Consider the following 18,612-nt stretch of genomic DNA (forward strand, 5'->3'; position numbering starts at 1 on the left):
TTGGCTCTCATCCCTATGGGACCTGAGGCAGGGCTGGGTCCCTGAACAGATTTCTGAGACACAATAAGAATCTGCTTTTCCTTTCCTGATTACGTTTCCTCATGTTGTTTAGTTGAGTTCAAAGTAAGATTGACATCATCAGAGCCATGTCAGATGCGCCTTGAGTCTTGCCTTTCTGCGGACTCACCGTGATTCGAGTTCAGTTGATGAGGTTCTTCTGTCAGACGTGGTTCACACTTGGCCAGAAGTCCACACCCGTGAGGACTGTCCCTGTGAGGTGAATGCCTTTCAATTGCTGGTAGACCTGGAGTCTTCTGTTTACAGTGTCCAATTCTTTCGTCCTGCATCCCAGTTTTAGAATAGTTTAATTAATTAGAGTAGCTCTTTTTTTATATCTTTGGGTGAGCAAATGTTTATTGATGTCTTTGAACAATTTTTTTATTATTATTTTAAGGAAACCTGGCTTACATTGGTTGTTTTCCTTTGTTTATTCAACAGTTTTTGCTTTCTATAACCTAAGAAACCTTTGCCTAGATCACAAATATTCTGTGTTTTCCTACTAGAGCTTCGTTTAGGTGTTTAGGTTTATGGTCTGACTAAAGTTAACAAAGTGTGGTGTGAGTTAGGTTTGAGGTGGAGCTCCCCATGCAGTTACTTCAGCCTCATTTGCTGACAACCTTTATCCCCTTATTAGTTAAACTAAATGACAAATACTTCTATTTATAGGGCTCTATCTCACTGATATGTTGGTCCTTAGTCAAATATTTTTTGCATCTATGTTCATGTTCATGTGAGATATTAGTGTGGGTATTTTTGTTTGTAATATTGGTATACTGTAGCTTTATGAGAATTCTTTTCTCTCTTTTTTTGGATGGGGGGTACGCAGTGCTGGGGATTGAATCCAGGACCTCATGCATGCCATTGATCTGTATCCCCATCCCCAGCCTTTAGGATGTTTTTATGTTGTTGTTGTTGTTGTTACCAGGAATTGAACCCAGGGGTGCTTAACCACTGAGCCGCATCCCAACCCTTTCTTTATTTATTTATTTATAATATTTTAATTTTTTTCGTACCAGGGATTGAACTCGGGGGCACTCAACCACTGAGCTACATCTCCAGCCCTATTTTGTATTTTATTTAGAGACAGAGTCTCATTGAGTTGCTTAGTACCTAGCCATTGCTGAGGCTGGCTTTGAACTCACTGTCCTCCTGTCTCAGCCTCCCGAGGTGCTGGGGTTATAGGCATGCGTCACTGCGCCTGGTCCATTTTTTATTTTGAGACGGGGTCTTGCTATGTAGCTGATGCTGGCTTTGAATTTGTGATCCTCCTGCCTCAGCCTCCTGAGTCACTGAGATTATAGGCATGCTTTGTGAGAATTCCTTAAGTTAAATGATAGAATCTTTCAGCTTTGTTCTTCCCCACTCCCCAAGATTATTTTGACTCCTCTTGTTTCTTTGCATTCCTCTTTATAGTTTGTGTTGACCCCTCTGTTACTGGGGGTCAACATTGCTGGGATTATGATTAGAATTATTTGAATTTTTAGAAAAATAATGGCTTTATTGAGATAGAATTCACATGGAATACAAAAGTGGACATCTCAGTAGTTTTTAGTATATTTACAAATATATCTGACCCTACATATTCAATTTTAGATATTTTCATCATCTCAAAAAGAAATCCTGTCCCCTAGCTGTCACTCCCTTGTCTCCCCCTGCTAACCCACTTTCCACTTCCAAATCAGCTTGCTCTGCACGTTTTATGTTCGTGTGATCATGTAACCCATAGTGTTGGGGACTGCGGACTGCGTTGTTAATGTTAATTCATGTTAAAACCCTCACCCCTGAATGATGGTCTTGGAGGCAGGGTCTTTGGGGGGAATAATTAAGGTTAAGTTAGGTTGTGAGGCCAGGGTCTTAGTCTGACAGCATTTTGTCCTTTTAAGAAGAGGAAGGGACACCAAAGAGTTCTGTCTGTCCACATAGCAGTGTGAGAAGACAGAAAGCTAGGAACCAACCTCAGATGGTTGATTTTGGACTTGTAGTCTTCAGAACTGAGAATGAATTCCTATTGTTTGGTGTTTAAGCTGAAGTCTGTATTTTGGCAGCCTGAGCAGATAGATGAACCCGTGGTCTCTTATGACTGGTTTTCCTCCACTTAGCGTAATGTTTTAAAATTTCACCATGTTATAGCACATGCCAATATTTTGTTTGTTTTGGGGAGTAAAATAGTATTCCATTTCATGGACATTCCACATTGTTTCTCTGTCAGTCAGTTGGGGACATTTGGGTTGTTTCCTCCTTCTGACTCTGTGAATAATACTGCAGTAAACATTTGTGTCTGTGTCCTCCTGTGGATGCCTGGGGGTGGAGTTTCTTGATCAGATGGTGATTCTAGTTGAGCCATTTGCACAACCATCAGGTGAACATGGTGTTCACTCTTGACCTTTTAATAGAAGTCCAGAAGTATCACTTAACTGCACATAAACTATCATTGGGTTCGTTTTTTAAAACTTTTTAAGTTAATAGTCAAAATAATATACTACTGCCAAGAAACAGAAGTCAGGCTGAAATAGATAGCCTAACAAATCCTAGAACTGGATGATGGGTGAAATGTAGCATAAATGCACAGCTGACTTTGCGCAAAGATGAGGGGAACCCCGGGCAGCGTGGGGCTTAGGGAAAAGGTGGGCTGGTTGGTGGCAGCCACACAGGAGGAGACAGAGCCCTGGTGGGAACAGCAGGCGGGGAGCTGAAAAAATTCAGACCATGCAAAAACCTCAACGAACCTGCTCTGCCAGGGAGGCAACTGAGAAAATATTTAAACTGAGCTCTGGATGCAGGAGGGTTTGGGGAAAGTCTGCCTTGAGAATTTGTAACTCAAATGTGTGTGGAACTTACTTCAAGCTGGGAAATTAATGTGAAAGCCCGCCCCCCTCCATGAGTTAAAATAAAGTTGCAAAGCATAGGAGAAAGTTCACCATGAAGTCAGTACATGCTCCAAGCCACAAAGTCAGACCCCAGAACTTCAAATAAAAGGATCCTGGAAGAGGGTGTTTCATTCCATCCAAAATGATTAATGATAAGGATGAGGAACACTTTGGAAAACCCAAGACATTTTGCAAATAAAAAAATTAACAGCAAATTTGACATAGCTGCTGGAGATTCACTTAAGCAGGTGGTATATCTAGAAAAATGCGAAAGTTTGAACAAAGATAAAGTGACAGAAAATAATTGAAGTTTTTAACTGATGTATGGAAGAAGCATGCACTTGACCAACATATCTGCAACAGAAGAACTAGGAGAAAACAGCAGAAATACTTGATGAGATGAAGGCCAAACATTTTCCCAAATAGGCCAGAGACGGTGTGTATCAAATTTTAAGATAACCATTTCTAGAATTCAAACAGAATGTAAAATTTCAAAATAATAAAAGAATTGGAATGGAATATGCAAATTACCATTCTAATAGAAGGGAGAAAATGAGATGCATATAAAATTGGAAAATACAAAATACAATGGTAGAAATTAATCCAGATAGTCTTATAGAATAATTTAATTGTAAAATCAAACTTTCCTATCACAGATTATGAGGTCCATTAATTATGCTCTGGTGGTTTACAGTAGACATACCAAAACACAGAAACATAAAGGTAGAAAATAGAACAAAAGTCATGAGAAAAATTCTAACAACAACAAAAAAAGAAATGACTTAGTAATATCAAATACAGTAGGTTTCTAAAGCAGTGTTGTTAGATTAAACAGAGCTATAGAGCTATTTCTAAAGATGAAAGGACCGTGTCACCAGGAACATAATTCCAAATTTGTATTGTTAACACTGTCTCAAAATATGGTAGGTACCTTAGGGAATTATAAGAGAAATTGACAAAACCGTTATTATATTGGGAGATTACAATAAAAATTTCTTATTAATAAACAGGCAAATCAATAACAGTATAGATTTGAAAGGCAGAATTAACTAACTGTACCTAACAGTCTTGGTATCTGACAATTATGGAATGGACCATCCTCCCGGGTACATGGGGAGTACTTGTCCTCTTCCCTGCCTAAAAATAAATTGCGTTCAACATAAGTCTCATCATTTAAAAAATACTATCAAAAAGAGGATGTTCTTTGAATTTTATAATCTAATTTTAAAGTGAAATTCTTAAAGGTTAAAAAATAAACTTTGGAAATTTAAACAGTTGAACACTAAAGACAGAACCAACTAATAATGGAAAAAAGAAAATACTGAACAACAGGGGAAGTGTGTGCACATCAGACTGGAGTGGCATGGCCAAGTGGTGTGTTTCGTATATCGTCGCACATTTGTGTATTTCAAATGTTAAGAGAAATTGCAAAGTTAACTGACCAAAGATTTATACACAGAGAATAAATATAAAGAAGTAAATACAAAAGAACCAAATGAAATAAAGTCATAAAAATGAAAATTAATAAAACTCATACTGGCTGTTTGAAAAGACTCAATACACAAGCTACTGGCAAAATTAATCATAATAACCCCACAATGTGATAAATGTATAAGGGGATATTACAGAAAGAACAGATGTGTTTTAAAAGAAGACTAAAAAGGCAGTTGCTTGGAAACCGTTGAAACAGTTTTCTAGAAGTAGCAGTATACATGGTGAGGATGGGTTGGCCGGTTTAATTTGTAGAGCCATTGATAATGCAGATAACTAAAATGACTTCTTGTGTCATGTATGAGTAAAGTCTGCCTGGATTGGAAACCTCAGTGAAGAAGTCAGCTTTATATGAACATACAGTAGAATGACTGTCTTGGCCAAGGAAATGATTTCCTCAACCAGCATGGCACAAGCTATAGAAGAAAATTGGGAAAAATTTGATGACAGATTAAGAATTTCTCTTTACTCAGCAATAGCTGCTCATAAGGACATTTTTCACAATAAATTCAAGTCCAGAGGCAACTTAGTGAGTTAGCAGAAATATTTAAGTGCTTACGTTTTTTAAAATGTAGAATTTTTTTAGGGCAAAGATTGTATAACAAAATCTACGTATATTAAAGCATGTGGTTTATTTGTTGTGTGTGTGGGGTATGTATAGGGATTGAACCCAAGGACACTTTACCACTGAGCTGCATCCCCAGTCCTTTTTTTTTGAGACAGGTTTTTACTGAGTTGTTGAGACTGGCCTTAAACTTGCCATTCTCAAACCTCAGGCTCCTGAGTTGCTAGGATTACAGGAGTGTGTCACCATGCCTCATTGATTTGCATATTTTTGACGGGCATACTTTTGTGTAAACATAACCTTATTCAAGATACTAAAAGTTCTCTCCAGTCCTCCTTGATGATTATTCACCCTTTAGTCATGCAAAAGGAATCACTCTCCCAATTTCTAGCACTATGAGTTAAATTTTGTTGGTTCTGGAAGTTTACATGGGTGGAATTTCATGTGTCTGGCTGTTTTTATTCAATATGTTTTGGAAATTAATTCATGATATGTGTCGGGGTAGTGCACTTTTTAAACTGCCAAGTAATGTTCTCCAAGTAGACCACAATTTGCTTTAAGAAATGGACAAATTTTTTTTTGCAAAGTGGTTATGCCCTTTTGTATTCCTAGTATTAATGTCTGAGCAAACTTTTTAGTTAGGATATGAGCAGACAATATACAGAAGAAAATGAAAACAATCAACTAAAATGCACTTAAAGCCACGAGAACCATAGTACGTGCCTGGGCAAGGTTGTGGCAGTGGAAATGCACAGCAGCCACTTTGTAAAGCAGTCTGGCTGAAGGTGTGCTGGGGAGTCCCTGCTGCTACAGACTTGTACCTGTGTGCAAGGGACATGCTAAAAATGTACGCAACTTTGTTTGAAAGTACCCCAAACTGGTACCTGCTAAAATGATGTCTAGCAAGGTCCATAACAAGAAAATGGATGTGTCGTTGTACATAGATACTATACAGTGTATTAGCACTGCTGGAGCTGTCTCGCACGTTATCAAAAACAGATACAGAAGTGAATGTGTGGATTACAGTTTGCGTAATCTGAAACTGTAAAACATGCAAAACAATATATGTTGTTTTCCAGTAAAGTATAAAAACATGCATAGGAACAATATATAGCAAATCATGGGGTGTTTTCTTCAAAGAATGGGAGGGACTAGGGAGGCATAGAGTTTGTTACAACCTATAATATTTCACTTCCTAAAAAGGTGGCCACAGCCCGGGGGTGGGGGTGGGGTGGGGTGGGGTTTATGGGTGGAATTTGGGACAAATGTTTGTCAACTTGTTGTGAACAAAAGGTGGTTTATTGTCATCTGTGATTGTCTGTATAATTGAAATATTTAATTCATTATGTTAAGATAGTTCTTTGATTACCTCATGAGTTTTTCTAGTCATTAATGTGTCTTCTTTTACTTTTGGATTTTCTGTTGGTGTGCTTTGGCCATGTTTTTATAGAGGCTTGTTTTTTTCATATTGTTTTAAATTATTTTAATTATAGCAATGCTGGGGATATAGCTCAGTGGTAAAGTGCCCCGGGGTTCAACTCCCAGTACCAAAAAAATAAATGCATAAAGATAGTAATTTTGTTAGTTTAAGATACTTTTTACTTTAATATATTTGAAATTTATAATTAAGTATTTATATATAGACTTTGCTTAGCCAGGGTTTAACAAACCTGAGAATAGATAAGTGTTCCTGGATATTTTCAGCTTTACCCAGGTAATTTCACGTGCAAGATGAGTTCATCATATTTAAAGGTTAGGACCATGCAGTCAGTCCTCTGCCCTCCTGTCCCAGCCCATTCCCTCCAGCACCCCTGCAGGGGGCAGCTGGCTGCACCTGCCACTCTTTCTCCTGTGGAAGGGATTTGGCTGGTCAGCTTCTGACCTGCGATTCTAGCATGGCGCAGGCTATGGCTCTCTTGCTCCTCTCCTGCTTTTCATCCTTCATCCTTAGAATGTAGTTTTGTGTGCATCCATTTGCAAATTGGTTTTTTAAAAAATATTTTTTCTAGTTGTCGATGGACCTTTATTTTATTTATTTATATGTGGTGCTGAAATTGAACCCAGTGCCTCATACATGCTAGGCAAGCACTCTACCACAGAGCTACAGCCCCAGCCCTTGCAAATCATTTTAAAATAAAGTTTTATTATGTCAGTATTCATATTGTGTTTCTGGAAATATTTATAGCTGAGCTTCATCTGCTATGATGATTATTAGCTTTTTGTTTTTCCTGAAGTAAATACTATAATTGGTTTTTTCTTCTTCATTTGCAACCTTTCCTTGGTACCTGTTGCCAGTTCTTTTCATGCCTTCTAAATACTCAGACAGCTTTCCACAAGGTCAGGCACTCGAGGTGGTCTGAAAGCTCCAGATTCTTTCTTGGCAGTCTCTGGCTTATCACTTGTCCCCAGGCCCGTGGGCACCTTGTGGATGGAGCTTACAGACTCCACTCTATTGACAGGGAGTAGAATCTTTTTTTCCACTGTAGTTTTTAACAGGTTCTGGTCGACATGTAGGCAATGTATTGGTACCGAAATATATATTAGCCACTGTTTGCATTTGAGGTGCACATTGATTCCCTTAACTTTTCTCCAAGTCACGTTTATAACTACTGTACTAGCGTACACCAGTCAAACCAAGCACGGGGAGCTGGAGTCCCTCCTTCTAAATCGAAAAAGGGGCAGACACCTGGAGGGGCTCAGTTTGTTGGCCTGGAATTGTACAAACGACTTAAAGAATTTTTGAAGAATTACTTGACAAATCTTCTTAAGGTAAGACATTTTACATCTCTATTGCACATTTATAATAGAAGGTAAAGAGGAAATGGTAATTCTACCTTAAATGCTCAGTTTTTCACTTTGCTTGTTCATTAAATGTTTTAGTATTGCTTAATCTTTTATCTCTTATAATGATGAAACCTCTATAAAGCATGTTTTCATTTTTTTTAAATTAGAAGTTTTGGGCATCCTTATTACCATAATAATGTTGTTCCATAAATTGTTAGCCAGTTTGTATCTGGTGATTAGAAATTGATGAACCCTAGCCAGGCATGGTGTATATGCCTGTAATCCCAGTTACTCAAGAGACCGAAGCAGGAGGATTATAAGTTTGAGGTCATCCTCAGCAACTTAGCAAGACCCTATCTCAAAATAAAAAGGGTTGGGTAAAGTGCTCTTTGGTTCAGTCCCCAATACAGTGGGGAGAGATGAAGAAAGAAATTGATGAACCTTTTCATTTCAAGCATATAATTACGTATCCAGATATTACTATATTTTGAGCCCCGTATGGTGTTGTCCATGAAAATGTGTAAACAGGCTGGAGGTGTAGCCTAGTGGTAGAGCACCTGCCTAGCATAAGGAGGCTCTGGGTTCACCTCCGGCACTGAAAAAAAAGTAAACAAGGTTCTTTGACAATCACATTGTTCAAATGTGATCTAGCTTTTTTTGTTTTGTTTTGTTTTTGTTGTTGTTTGTTCTGTTTTTTAGTTTATTTTACAAGCTCATCGGAAACATGCATCATTCTAACACTGTAGTCAGTTGACCACAAACAGTGGTTCATAGTAGTACCGATTGCACGTTCTCCAGAGACTAAGGTCTTCCGACAACCACTTTGTTTTTTCTGTTCACAACACTTTATAAATTGCATATTGTAATTACTTATTTTTTGTTACCAAAGAGCATGACAGTGTACTGTATTATGTAAAAGTATTGATAGGCAGACCATTAGTGATATTTTTGAATTTTAAAAAAAGGTCTATATCATAAGCCAGAATAGCCTAGCTTTGCATTTTAAAGTTCATTTCATATTAAGTGAACAAAAATTTGGTTGTGTTTAGACATGGTCAGGTGTTTGCGTGCATGGTTGGGTCACCTGAGTACAGTTACTCATGGAGCGTCCATTCTGGCAGCCTTGGCCTTCCCGCCTTCGACGTTGCCCTGGCCTGAGTGCGGAGGCGCCCCTCCCCTCTCATTCTCCTCTTCAGTGCTTTTCTGCACAGCACCTGGAAATGGTGGTGCTGCGTTTTTAAAGGGTAGGACATACTTTTTAGATTCCACTAATACGTAGGGAAAAGTTTCCAGTTAGTTTTCTTCAGATAAAAATTGTGGTTTAAGTTGTAGAGATCTCAGTAAAAATACTTAAGAGTAAATGTACATTTTCTTCATGAGGTCTGGTTAAAGAAGATATATCACACTATTGTACTTATTTTACTTTTATGAAAATGCAACAGATTTCCACAAAAGGCTATAACTTTTTATAATCTTTAAGTAAATTTAAAGACGGGAAAAGCATTTAAAAATTGTTTTTATACTTCCCTTTTTCATGTTTTGCCCTATGTTCTTAGTTAATGTGACATGTTAATTCTTTTAACAGGAAAATTATCAAGAATAGAGATGATTTTAAAGTTAATTCCTTATTAAAAAAAAAAGAAGTAGCCATCAGATTCCTAAAGTTTAGAGTACTTTTTGTAAGTGTATGTTCATATTTGATGCCATAGAAAAGGTTCTAGTTTAATTTCATGTGAAAGAATTGTTTACTGTGTTCTTGTGAGAATCTATAATAAGTTAGTGTGGTTTTGTACACAGAGTGATTTAAGAATCCTTTTGTATTGGTGTATTTTGTTTCATTAGCTTTTTCTTTGATCTGCGTCCAACAGTCATCTTAAAGCTTTAGTGAACTTGTTTTCAGGATGGAGAGGATCTGATGGACGAGAGCGTGCTGAAGTTCTACACTCAGCAATGGGAAGATTACCGATTCTCAAGCAAAGTGCTAAATGGAATCTGTGCCTACCTCAATAGACATTGGGTTCGCCGTGAATGTGATGAAGGACGAAAAGGAATATATGAAATCTATTCAGTAAGATGTTTTTAAAAATATTTAAAATGTTTCTTAATGATACGTTGTCTTTCAATAAGGAGAACTGGGCAAATGTTAAGCTGTTTTCAGAATATTTATACTAATTTTCTTTATCAATGAATGACTCCTCCATACTTTGTGACAAAGTAGAAGGATGAGAAATGGAGTTATAAAATACAGCTTACACAGTTTTGCACTTACTTTTTAGAAGTGTATTCTTTAATGGTTTAATCACCATCTCATTTTGCAAATCAGGCACCTTGCCTGAGACTCAAGCCCTAAGCATGAGCCTCACACACTCTCCTGTCTGGGAACTCTGTTTCCAGGAGAAGGCCTTGAATTAATCATGAAACCACCCCCATCAATACATTTCTTCAGTCAGTGAAGGTTTTTTAGGCTTATTGGTTTTCAAAGTATGGTTCTCAGCATAATCTGGAAACTTGCTAGGAGCACAAATTCTCAGACCTCGTCCTAGACTTCATTGGACAGTCTACAGGTGGGGCCCGACAGTCTGGTGTTTTTGAACTGTGGTTATGTAAGGTTTTATATATGTCCATACATAAAATTGTTCCTATATTAGCAATATTTTGTTGCTTCACTGTTGCAAATTTAATTAAAGCATAATGTGGCCCAAGGCATGGCTAATTTTTATTGTTTATATAGCTGAATTTCGGCATCAAAATTCTTTTGTTGTAGTGGTAGTTTTGTTATATACTTAAGTTTTTAACAAAACTTTCTAAGTTTAGTTTTTATTTGAAGTTTTTATACTTCCCTTTTTCTTTAGTTTTATACTCTTTTTTTTTTTTTTTTTTTTTTTTTGGTTGACAGATTACATATGTTTACCATGTATTATAACATGGGTTTTTTTGTTTGTTGGTGCTGGGAATGAAACCCAGGGGCACTTTATCATTGATCGACATCCTCAGCCTTTTTCATTTTTTATTTTGAAACAGTATCTTATTAAGTTGCTTAGGCCTTGCTAAGTTGCTGAGGCTGGCCTTGAACTTGGAATCCTCCTGCCTCACCCTCCTGGGTTGGTGAGAATATTGGCATGTACCACCACACCACAACTACCAGATGCTTTTTTGAAATATGTATGCATTGAGAAATGGTTGAAGTGCTTTTCATTGTCTTTCATGTCAAAATGCTTTCTTGAAACTCCCAAGTTGGCAGAGTAAGAAGCAGCATGGTTTTGGATGATTTCATTTTAGAAATCCACTTGACCTAAAGACCATGTATACCACATAGCAACATACAGACTTCTAAAAGTACAAGGATACTTGATTAAGATTCAGCTGCTGCTGGTCACAGTGGCACATGCCTATAATCCCAGACACTTGGGAGGCTGAGACAGGAGGATCATGAATTCAAAGCCAGCCTCAGCAAAAGCAAGGTGTTAAGCAACTCATTAAGACCCTGTCACTAAATATTAAAATACAAAATATGGGTGGGGATGTGGCTCAGTGGTTGAGTCCCCTGAGTTCAATCCCCAGTAAACCTACCCCCCAAAAAAAAGATCCAACTTGCTTTTATTATTTTTAATCCACTTTCAAAATTTGTACTTCCTACATACACCCTCACATGCCATAGCTACTGTTCAGAAATGCAAGAGAGGGCCATAAATTCTAGCAAAGACTAAGTCAGTACCCCTCCTTAGAAACAACGTTCCACTGTGTGCTGTGCTAGTGACACCGCAGAATTCATACAGGAGTTTGGGTGCCAGGCACAGTGGGACAGTTTGTACGGGTGATCTCTCATCATATGTCTGGAATCTCCAGAAAATGGGGCTGCTTGTCAAGAAATCATTTCATGACTACTTGTGAAGTTTTACTTTTTTCGAAACGATTCTTCATTTTTTTTTTAATATTTATTTTTTAGCTTTAGGTGGACACAGTATCTTTATTTTATTTTATGTGGTGCTGAGGATCGAACCCAGTGCCTCACGCATGCCAGGCAAGCATGTTACTACTTGAGCCACATCCCCAGCCCCCGATTGATTCTTCATTTTTTAACTGTAGAAAGTTTCTTTTCAAGTCAACCAGAGGACATTCGTTTAATTTTCTAGTTGATGTATTCAAATGATGCAACCAGACCGGTTCCCTAACTTGCATTGGAGTTCCTTTGGCCTGCTGCTGGTCCTTCTTCCTCTTCCTGCCAGGCTCTTCTCCCTTAGACCCACCTCAGGTTAGGTCTAAGGGAGTGGTGATTTAAAGTTGCGCTTTTTGGTGACCTGTCAATGCTTTTTAGAAGTTTGTGTGTGCTACAGACCTTTCTGCCTCTCCTCTGCTTTGAGGAAGGCGAGGACAGCCAGGACTCCACAGTGAGGGGCATTTCCAGAGTGCCTCCTCCCTGTGTTTCTCCAAGAGGAGGAGTCTCTTCCTTCCGGCATCATTCGAGCATCTTAGTCATAGCTCCTAATGATGAAATCTTAATTTTTCCCCAATATTAGCCTTCAGTATATATTTATTGTTCATGATTTGTCAAAAAAATTTTTTCTCTTAAATATTGTTTTTAATGCTATTTATTTGAGGAAACACCACTTTTAAAGTCCTTCATAAAATAAATTTACATATAATGTTTTCAGAAATATATCTTTTATAAACCCTGTTGTATCAACTGTAGTGAGATTTGTGAAAAATAAAACTAGGATTTATATTTAAAATGAATGTCTCAACAGTTAGCATTTGTGTATTAGACTGTTAAAAATTTCATTTTAGAGTTTAAAATCTATAATTTATCTTACTGAGTATGTCAAAGCTGATGTAATAAATGGAATTATTTTCATCAAATGTGGAAGGTCAAATTAAATTTGTTTGATCCAAGGGACAAATTTATAGGTTGAATCCACTTTTGCCCTTTAAACTGACAGAAAATGTGCTCCTTAAATCAAATTTGTCTTTGTATTTTAACTGTTAAAATGTGAGCCGATAAGCACCTGTACCTTCTCTGCCTCTTGAGATGGGTAGCTCAAGAGTGGCTTTCTGATCTTGTTCTGATAGATTTTTACCAAGGTATATTCTAACTTTGATAAAATTTGGAATTCAGGTTATTTCCTATGACTTCAGTCTTGGGAAAACATAGTAAAAGTATAGATATCTAACACTATTTATTGTATGTATAGTTAATAATTTTTTAATTGTTTTATTTATTTTTTCTTTCTTATCCAGCTTGCATTGGTGACTTGGAGAGATTGTCTGTTCAGGCCATTGAATAAACAGGTACCTGCTTGTGTGAGTGCGTGTGTTTTGCTTTTAAAAGTCCCCATTTCATTACTTAACTTTGTCCTCCTCAGGCCTTTGAGAGATTTCAAGAATATCTGTCATAATGCATTGTTTAATGGCTTTGAATGTTTAAGGAATATGTAGTAATATATATTGTGAAATATATCTTCTGTCTTTATTCTTTCTGAAGGTAACAAATGCTGTTTTAAAACTGATTGAAAAGGAAAGAAATGGTGAGACCATCAATACAAGACTGATTAGTGGAGTTGTACAGTCCTATGGTAAATAATTTCCCTTTAATTTATTCATTTTCATATCATATGATAATTATAGCAATGCTCTAACAAGATGCATTTTAAAATATTTTAATATTATCAAGAATGTTGCTAGCATTTACAAAGGTTCTCCTAATTCTCTTCAAGTCAGTGTGATTTTATTGATTTTACCCATCAAAAAAATTGTTTGGTCCTTGTGCCTTAAGGAAATTTGATGGAAAAGAAATACGAATTATTTTCTGGTCTCATTGAATTACTGGATGTAAATATGAGAGAACATTATTGAGCTAAATGATAACCAGAAATCTATATCAGCTTGAAAAATTGAGATTGAGAAACTGATAAAGTAATACAGTGTTTTAAAAACTTGGGTAGCATTGTATTTCTTTGAAAGTTTAAAATTAGAAATTTGTATTGCTTTTTCAAATGTAAAAGTTCTCTAAATGAACTTTATGGTAATTTGGAAGCATATCTGGGCCTGGGTCAGAATTACTTGCCTTTTAGACATCTTGGATTTTTTTCTTTTCTTTTAGTGAAACAAGTGTTCTTTTATACTAGTAAATAAGAATTACTTTATACCCTCCATTTCACATTAACCTTTTAAGCATAACTTAAACTGAATGCTACACCTAAGTATTTTCTGTGAAATATAACAAAAAAATAGGGTGATTGAAATGTAGCTCGTATTTATTTCTAGTGGAATTGGGGCTGAATGAAGATGATGCATTTGCAAAGGGCCCTACGTTAACAGTGTATAAAGAATCCTTTGAATCTCAATTTTTGGCTGACACAGAGAGATTTTATACCAGAGAGAGTACTGAATTCTTGCAGCAGAACCCAGTTACTGAATATATGAAAAAGGTAAGCTGAAACATAGTACGTACAGTAGACATAAGTTGAAATAGTCGTTGCTCCTTGGTGAGGTCTCGGCACCTGCAGCTGTCCTCGCAGCCCTGCGTTGGCACTATTGTCATGTAGTGCATTTAGCAGGTGCCGTGCTCCTGCTTCTCTAAGACGCTTTTATAAATGATTTTGTAGTCGTGACCGTGACTGCGTGTTCTCTTTGATGTTCTAAGGTTGTAACCATGAGAGCTGCATGCCTTTCATAGTTTGGAGGGTTTCTTCTGGAATGTGGTCTGTGTCCAGTGAGACAATTTTAAGAAATAAGTGTTCTCAGATTTGCAAAGTTAAAGTATTAGCTTTTTTGTTCCTAGAATATTCCCTAAGAATTTGTAACACAGCCTTCAGGTTTAGATTAGGTTCACATTAGCCTTCTGAAACTGAAGGAGTGGTCCATGTTTCATGCATCCTTTTCTTTTTTTGTACTTAGTGATGTCATCATGAAGTTCTAGTGCAATTATTCTTGGTTCTCTTTCTTGAAAATTCAGGTAGCCTTGATGTAGGCTCTCAGAAATGATTAGATCAAGAAGCTGTGAACTTTCTCTGCAGGGCTAGATAGTAGATATTTTAGGCTTTGTGGGCTACGTTGGTCTCTGCTGCAGCTATTCAACCCTGCCATTGTAGGGCAAAAGCAGCCACAACATTATGTAAACAAATAGGTATGACTGGGATCCAGTAAAATTTTATTTACAAAAAACAGGCTGGGAATGTAGCTCAGTGATAGAATGTTTATCTCGCCAGTGCAAGGCCCTGGGTTCAGTCCTCAACACTTGAAAACAAATAAACAAACAAAAAAATCATTGGCTGGCTGCAGTGGTACATGCCTGTATTCACAGTGACTGTGGGGGAGGGGAGCAAGGCAGGAGAATCATGAGTTCAAGGGCAACTTAGGCCCTAAACAACTTAGTGAAACCATGTCTCAAAATCAGAAATAAAAAGAGCTGGGGATGTGGCTTAGTGTTTAAACACCCCTGGGTTCAGTCCCCAGTACCAAACAAAACAATCCAGATAGCAGTAGAATTTGGCATATATGTTATATATAGTTTGCTGACCCAGACCTGGAGACACTAGGAGACTTCCACGGAGCCTCTGGGTCTTACTGAGTCTGATATCTGCTTTGCCCTTTGTCCCCTACTTACTTGAGAGTGAATAGACTACAGAATCACTTTTTCCATAAATGGGGATAGAAAGTGAGTCAGCTTAGAAAATTAGTAAGAGCAATTGCTCTGCTTCAGTCACATGAAGTCCTACCCAATTTGTCTGCGGTGGTCTGAATGTATTTTCCTATGGAAGACAGTTGTTGTAAGTGGAGCGTATACGTTTGAAGTTGAAAGTTCTCAACAAATAAATTTCTAATATCTCAAAATATAACCAACCATTCAAAATTATCCTCCTTTGTGTATTTTGAGAGTTAAATTGACTTTTTTTGTACTGATCAAACACTAGCTCAACCAGAGTAGTTGTTTTTTTTTCATCCAAAGTTTCCAACAACTGTTTGACACATGAACTTTTGAAACATTATCTGTTTCGAATCTTAGTGCTGCCTGTTATTTCATTTTGTAGTGTGACAATGTAGTTTTCATAAACATGTCTCTTAAATTCTACTCTGTGTTTGTTCTTCTAAAACCACGTTTTATTTTTATTTTTTTTTTTAAAGAGAGAAAGAGAATTTTTTAATATTTTTTTTTAGTTTTCGGCGGACACAACATCTTTGTTTGTATGTGGTGCTGAGGATCGAACCCAGTGCCGTGAGCATGCCAGGCGAGCGTGCTTCCGCTTGAGCCACATCCCCAGCCCCTAAAACCACGTTTTAAAAAGTGGAACCTCTTATCAGAGTGTATGTCCACAGTAGCCATATGAGTCCTTTTTGTGCACTTCTTAGTGTGAGTTGTCATTTTCTCAGTTGTCCATGATGATGAAGACCAGTAGCACTCCAGTGCAAGCAAAATAGCTTTTTAGGGCAGAACCACATGAGCAGGAAAGTCTGGGGAGCAGAGACGTGCACTGGCCTGGTTTGACCAAAATGTGCCTGCCTTTAAGGAAGCCAGTCGTGTGCTTCCTGCATCCTAATTGCATAAATTTGATTTCTTCTTCTTTATTCATTTACTTGCGTGCAACATGTGGTGCTGAGAATCGAACCCAGTACCCACACATGCTGGGCAAGTGCTCTACTAGACACTGAGCCATAACCTCAGCCCTCTTCTTTTTTTGATAGCAGGAATTGAACCCAGAGGTACTTAACCACTGAGCCACATCCTAGCCTTTTTAATATTTTATTTAGAGACAAGGTCTTGCTAAGTTGCTTGAGCCTTACTAAGTTGTTGATGCTGGCTTTGAATTCCATCCTCCTGCCTCAGCCTCCTGAGCCGCTGGGAAGACAGGCATGTGCCACTGTGCCCAGCAATTTGATTTCATCATAGAGGAATTAAAGGTTTGGCCCAGAGCCATGTGGCTCATACCTAACATGACTTCTAGCACATTTCAGAAGTCTGTAATGCAAAAAGTCTGCAAGCATGAAATTGGAATTGAGAGTCATACAAACAATTTTGCTCTTATTTAATGGCCTTGCATCTGATGCTGGACTGTGAATCTAGGTTAAAATCCCTATGCCACTAAGGAGATAACCTTTCTATTCCTCAGTTTCTCACCTGTGAAGTTGGAAATAATAATAGGTAAGAATGAGGATTAAATGAGCCTTAATTTCTAAATAATCTGAGATTTTTTAAAGTATATATGTATGTATAAAAGTGAGTATAGAAGAGTGTAGGGCAGAAAGCTAGCAGGATGGAAGGCTTTGGTCTTCCACGTTAGTGCCTCCCAGAACCTCAGTGCCTGGGATGCAGCGCCACGGGCGGACAGGAGGCAGCTCTGATTCAGTGACTCAGAAGGTTTTTCATTAAGACTGTAAAACTCCTGACCAACACTGAGGTCAAGAGTGGACCTTCAGAAACTCGGTGCTTTCAGCAGTTAGTTTGGGCTAGATCCTCAGATTCCGTGAAGGTCCCTGCTCACTCTCCTGTTGCCGGGAGTATTTCAGTGGAGACATTTGAGAATCTGGCGTATCCTTCTAAGGACAGCTTTGATGACTGAACAACTGGAAGCCACATTAATGTTTTTAAAATATCTTACTGTCCTATGTGACTGAGACTAATCTAAGCTACAGAAACTTTGACTATTCTGGGTTCCTAATGTTTCTTTTTCTTAGTTTTTTAACTTCAAAATTAAAATAATGTCAATTAATTTGCTCACCCTTTATGGTCTGCTTTTCTTTTTTTAAACCTGAAACTGATCCTAACAGAATTAATTTAGGGTAATCTTTTGTAGGTTACTTCTACTTTGAGTTTGGTCTCGGTGTTCTAAAACTGTCTGCCAAGCACACTGATGAAGAGCTTGCTTGTCTTAAAGAGTTTAGGAAGAGGGTAAAAGGTCATCCTTTCTAAAACATGCCCACACCCAGCACCTAGGCCCATGGCTGATTCACCAGTGTGTGAAATAAGCTCGGCAGAGCCCCTATGGCCACGAATGCCTCCCCAGTCCCTTGGGCACCTGCTTGCTCTCCTGCTGCTTGGCTCTTTCGGGAGGGGTCTGTGAAATGCTGCTATTTCTAGCTTAAAGGGGGAAAGCCAGTGCCCCTCAGTGAATCAGCAGTGATGTGGAAGCCTAATTTTTCATCTGGGCAAGAAGTATAAAGTTTGTCTAGCTGCCCAGGGGGATTATGTCCTTCCAAGAAACAGGCGTAACTTGAACCCCAGAGCAAGGGTGCTGCTGGGTCTCCATCTTCTGTTTCATCAGCCTTCATCCTTGAGGTACTGGCTGGAGGAAATACTGCAGTTTTGCCACCAGATCTGAACTGGGAACTCCTGGGTGAAGCACAGAAAGTGTCTCATTATTTTAATAGGACTTTGTGATCAGAGAAACAGAATTACACAGGCTTTCAGGAAAATAAAAATAACACGACCCTGCTAGCCTGGGACACTTAACTGATTGTGTATATAAACCAGATTGTAATATTGCGATAGGTTTTTTTGTAACCTCTCCATTAATGATTCGTTGTGTTAACATTTTATATTTATTTTGGCAGATAATTATATTTCATTTACCAAATATGCTATAGTTTATTTTAGCATGTTGAATTAGGTAAAATTAATTTCCTTTTAATTGGAAATTTAATAACTTCAAACTTTTTACATTAATTTGTACATTATCTCTTCCTTTCCTTTCTCGTGTTTTATTCAGATGCATTCGCTGGTGTGCTGTGCATCGTCACACATTAGGACTATTGTCCAAATCCACTTTCACCTTAGCCCTCAGTGGCATGTGTGATAAGGCTGCAGCTCTGTTCTGTGGTTTAACACCTGTCCCCTGGTTGCTCTGGGTAGCC

At 37.9% G+C, this 18,612-nt stretch overlaps 1 protein-coding gene across 3 annotated transcripts in view; it reads left to right on the forward strand.

Moving 5' to 3' along the window:
- The window catches only part of Cul1 (cullin 1), an 82,088-nt gene that overhangs the window by 44,066 nt on the left and 19,410 nt on the right, over positions 1–18,612 (forward strand). For all 3 annotated transcript variants that reach the window (XM_058574372.1, XM_046429796.2, XM_046429797.2), the window contains exons 3-7: positions 7,578–7,752; positions 9,668–9,835; positions 13,003–13,053; positions 13,247–13,337; positions 14,029–14,192. In XM_058574372.1, coding sequence (XP_058430355.1) covers positions 7,578–7,752; positions 9,668–9,835; positions 13,003–13,053; positions 13,247–13,337; positions 14,029–14,192 — 649 coding nt within the window. The remainder of the gene's footprint in view (positions 1–7,577; positions 7,753–9,667; positions 9,836–13,002; positions 13,054–13,246; positions 13,338–14,028; positions 14,193–18,612) is intronic.

The sequence above is a fragment of the Marmota monax genome, unplaced genomic scaffold (genome assembly GCF_021218885.2).
Source record: "Marmota monax isolate L192 unplaced genomic scaffold, Marmota_monax_Labrador192_F-V1.1 WCK01_AAM20220418_F8-fsc00193, whole genome shotgun sequence".
NCBI lineage: Eukaryota > Metazoa > Chordata > Mammalia > Rodentia > Sciuridae > Marmota > Marmota monax.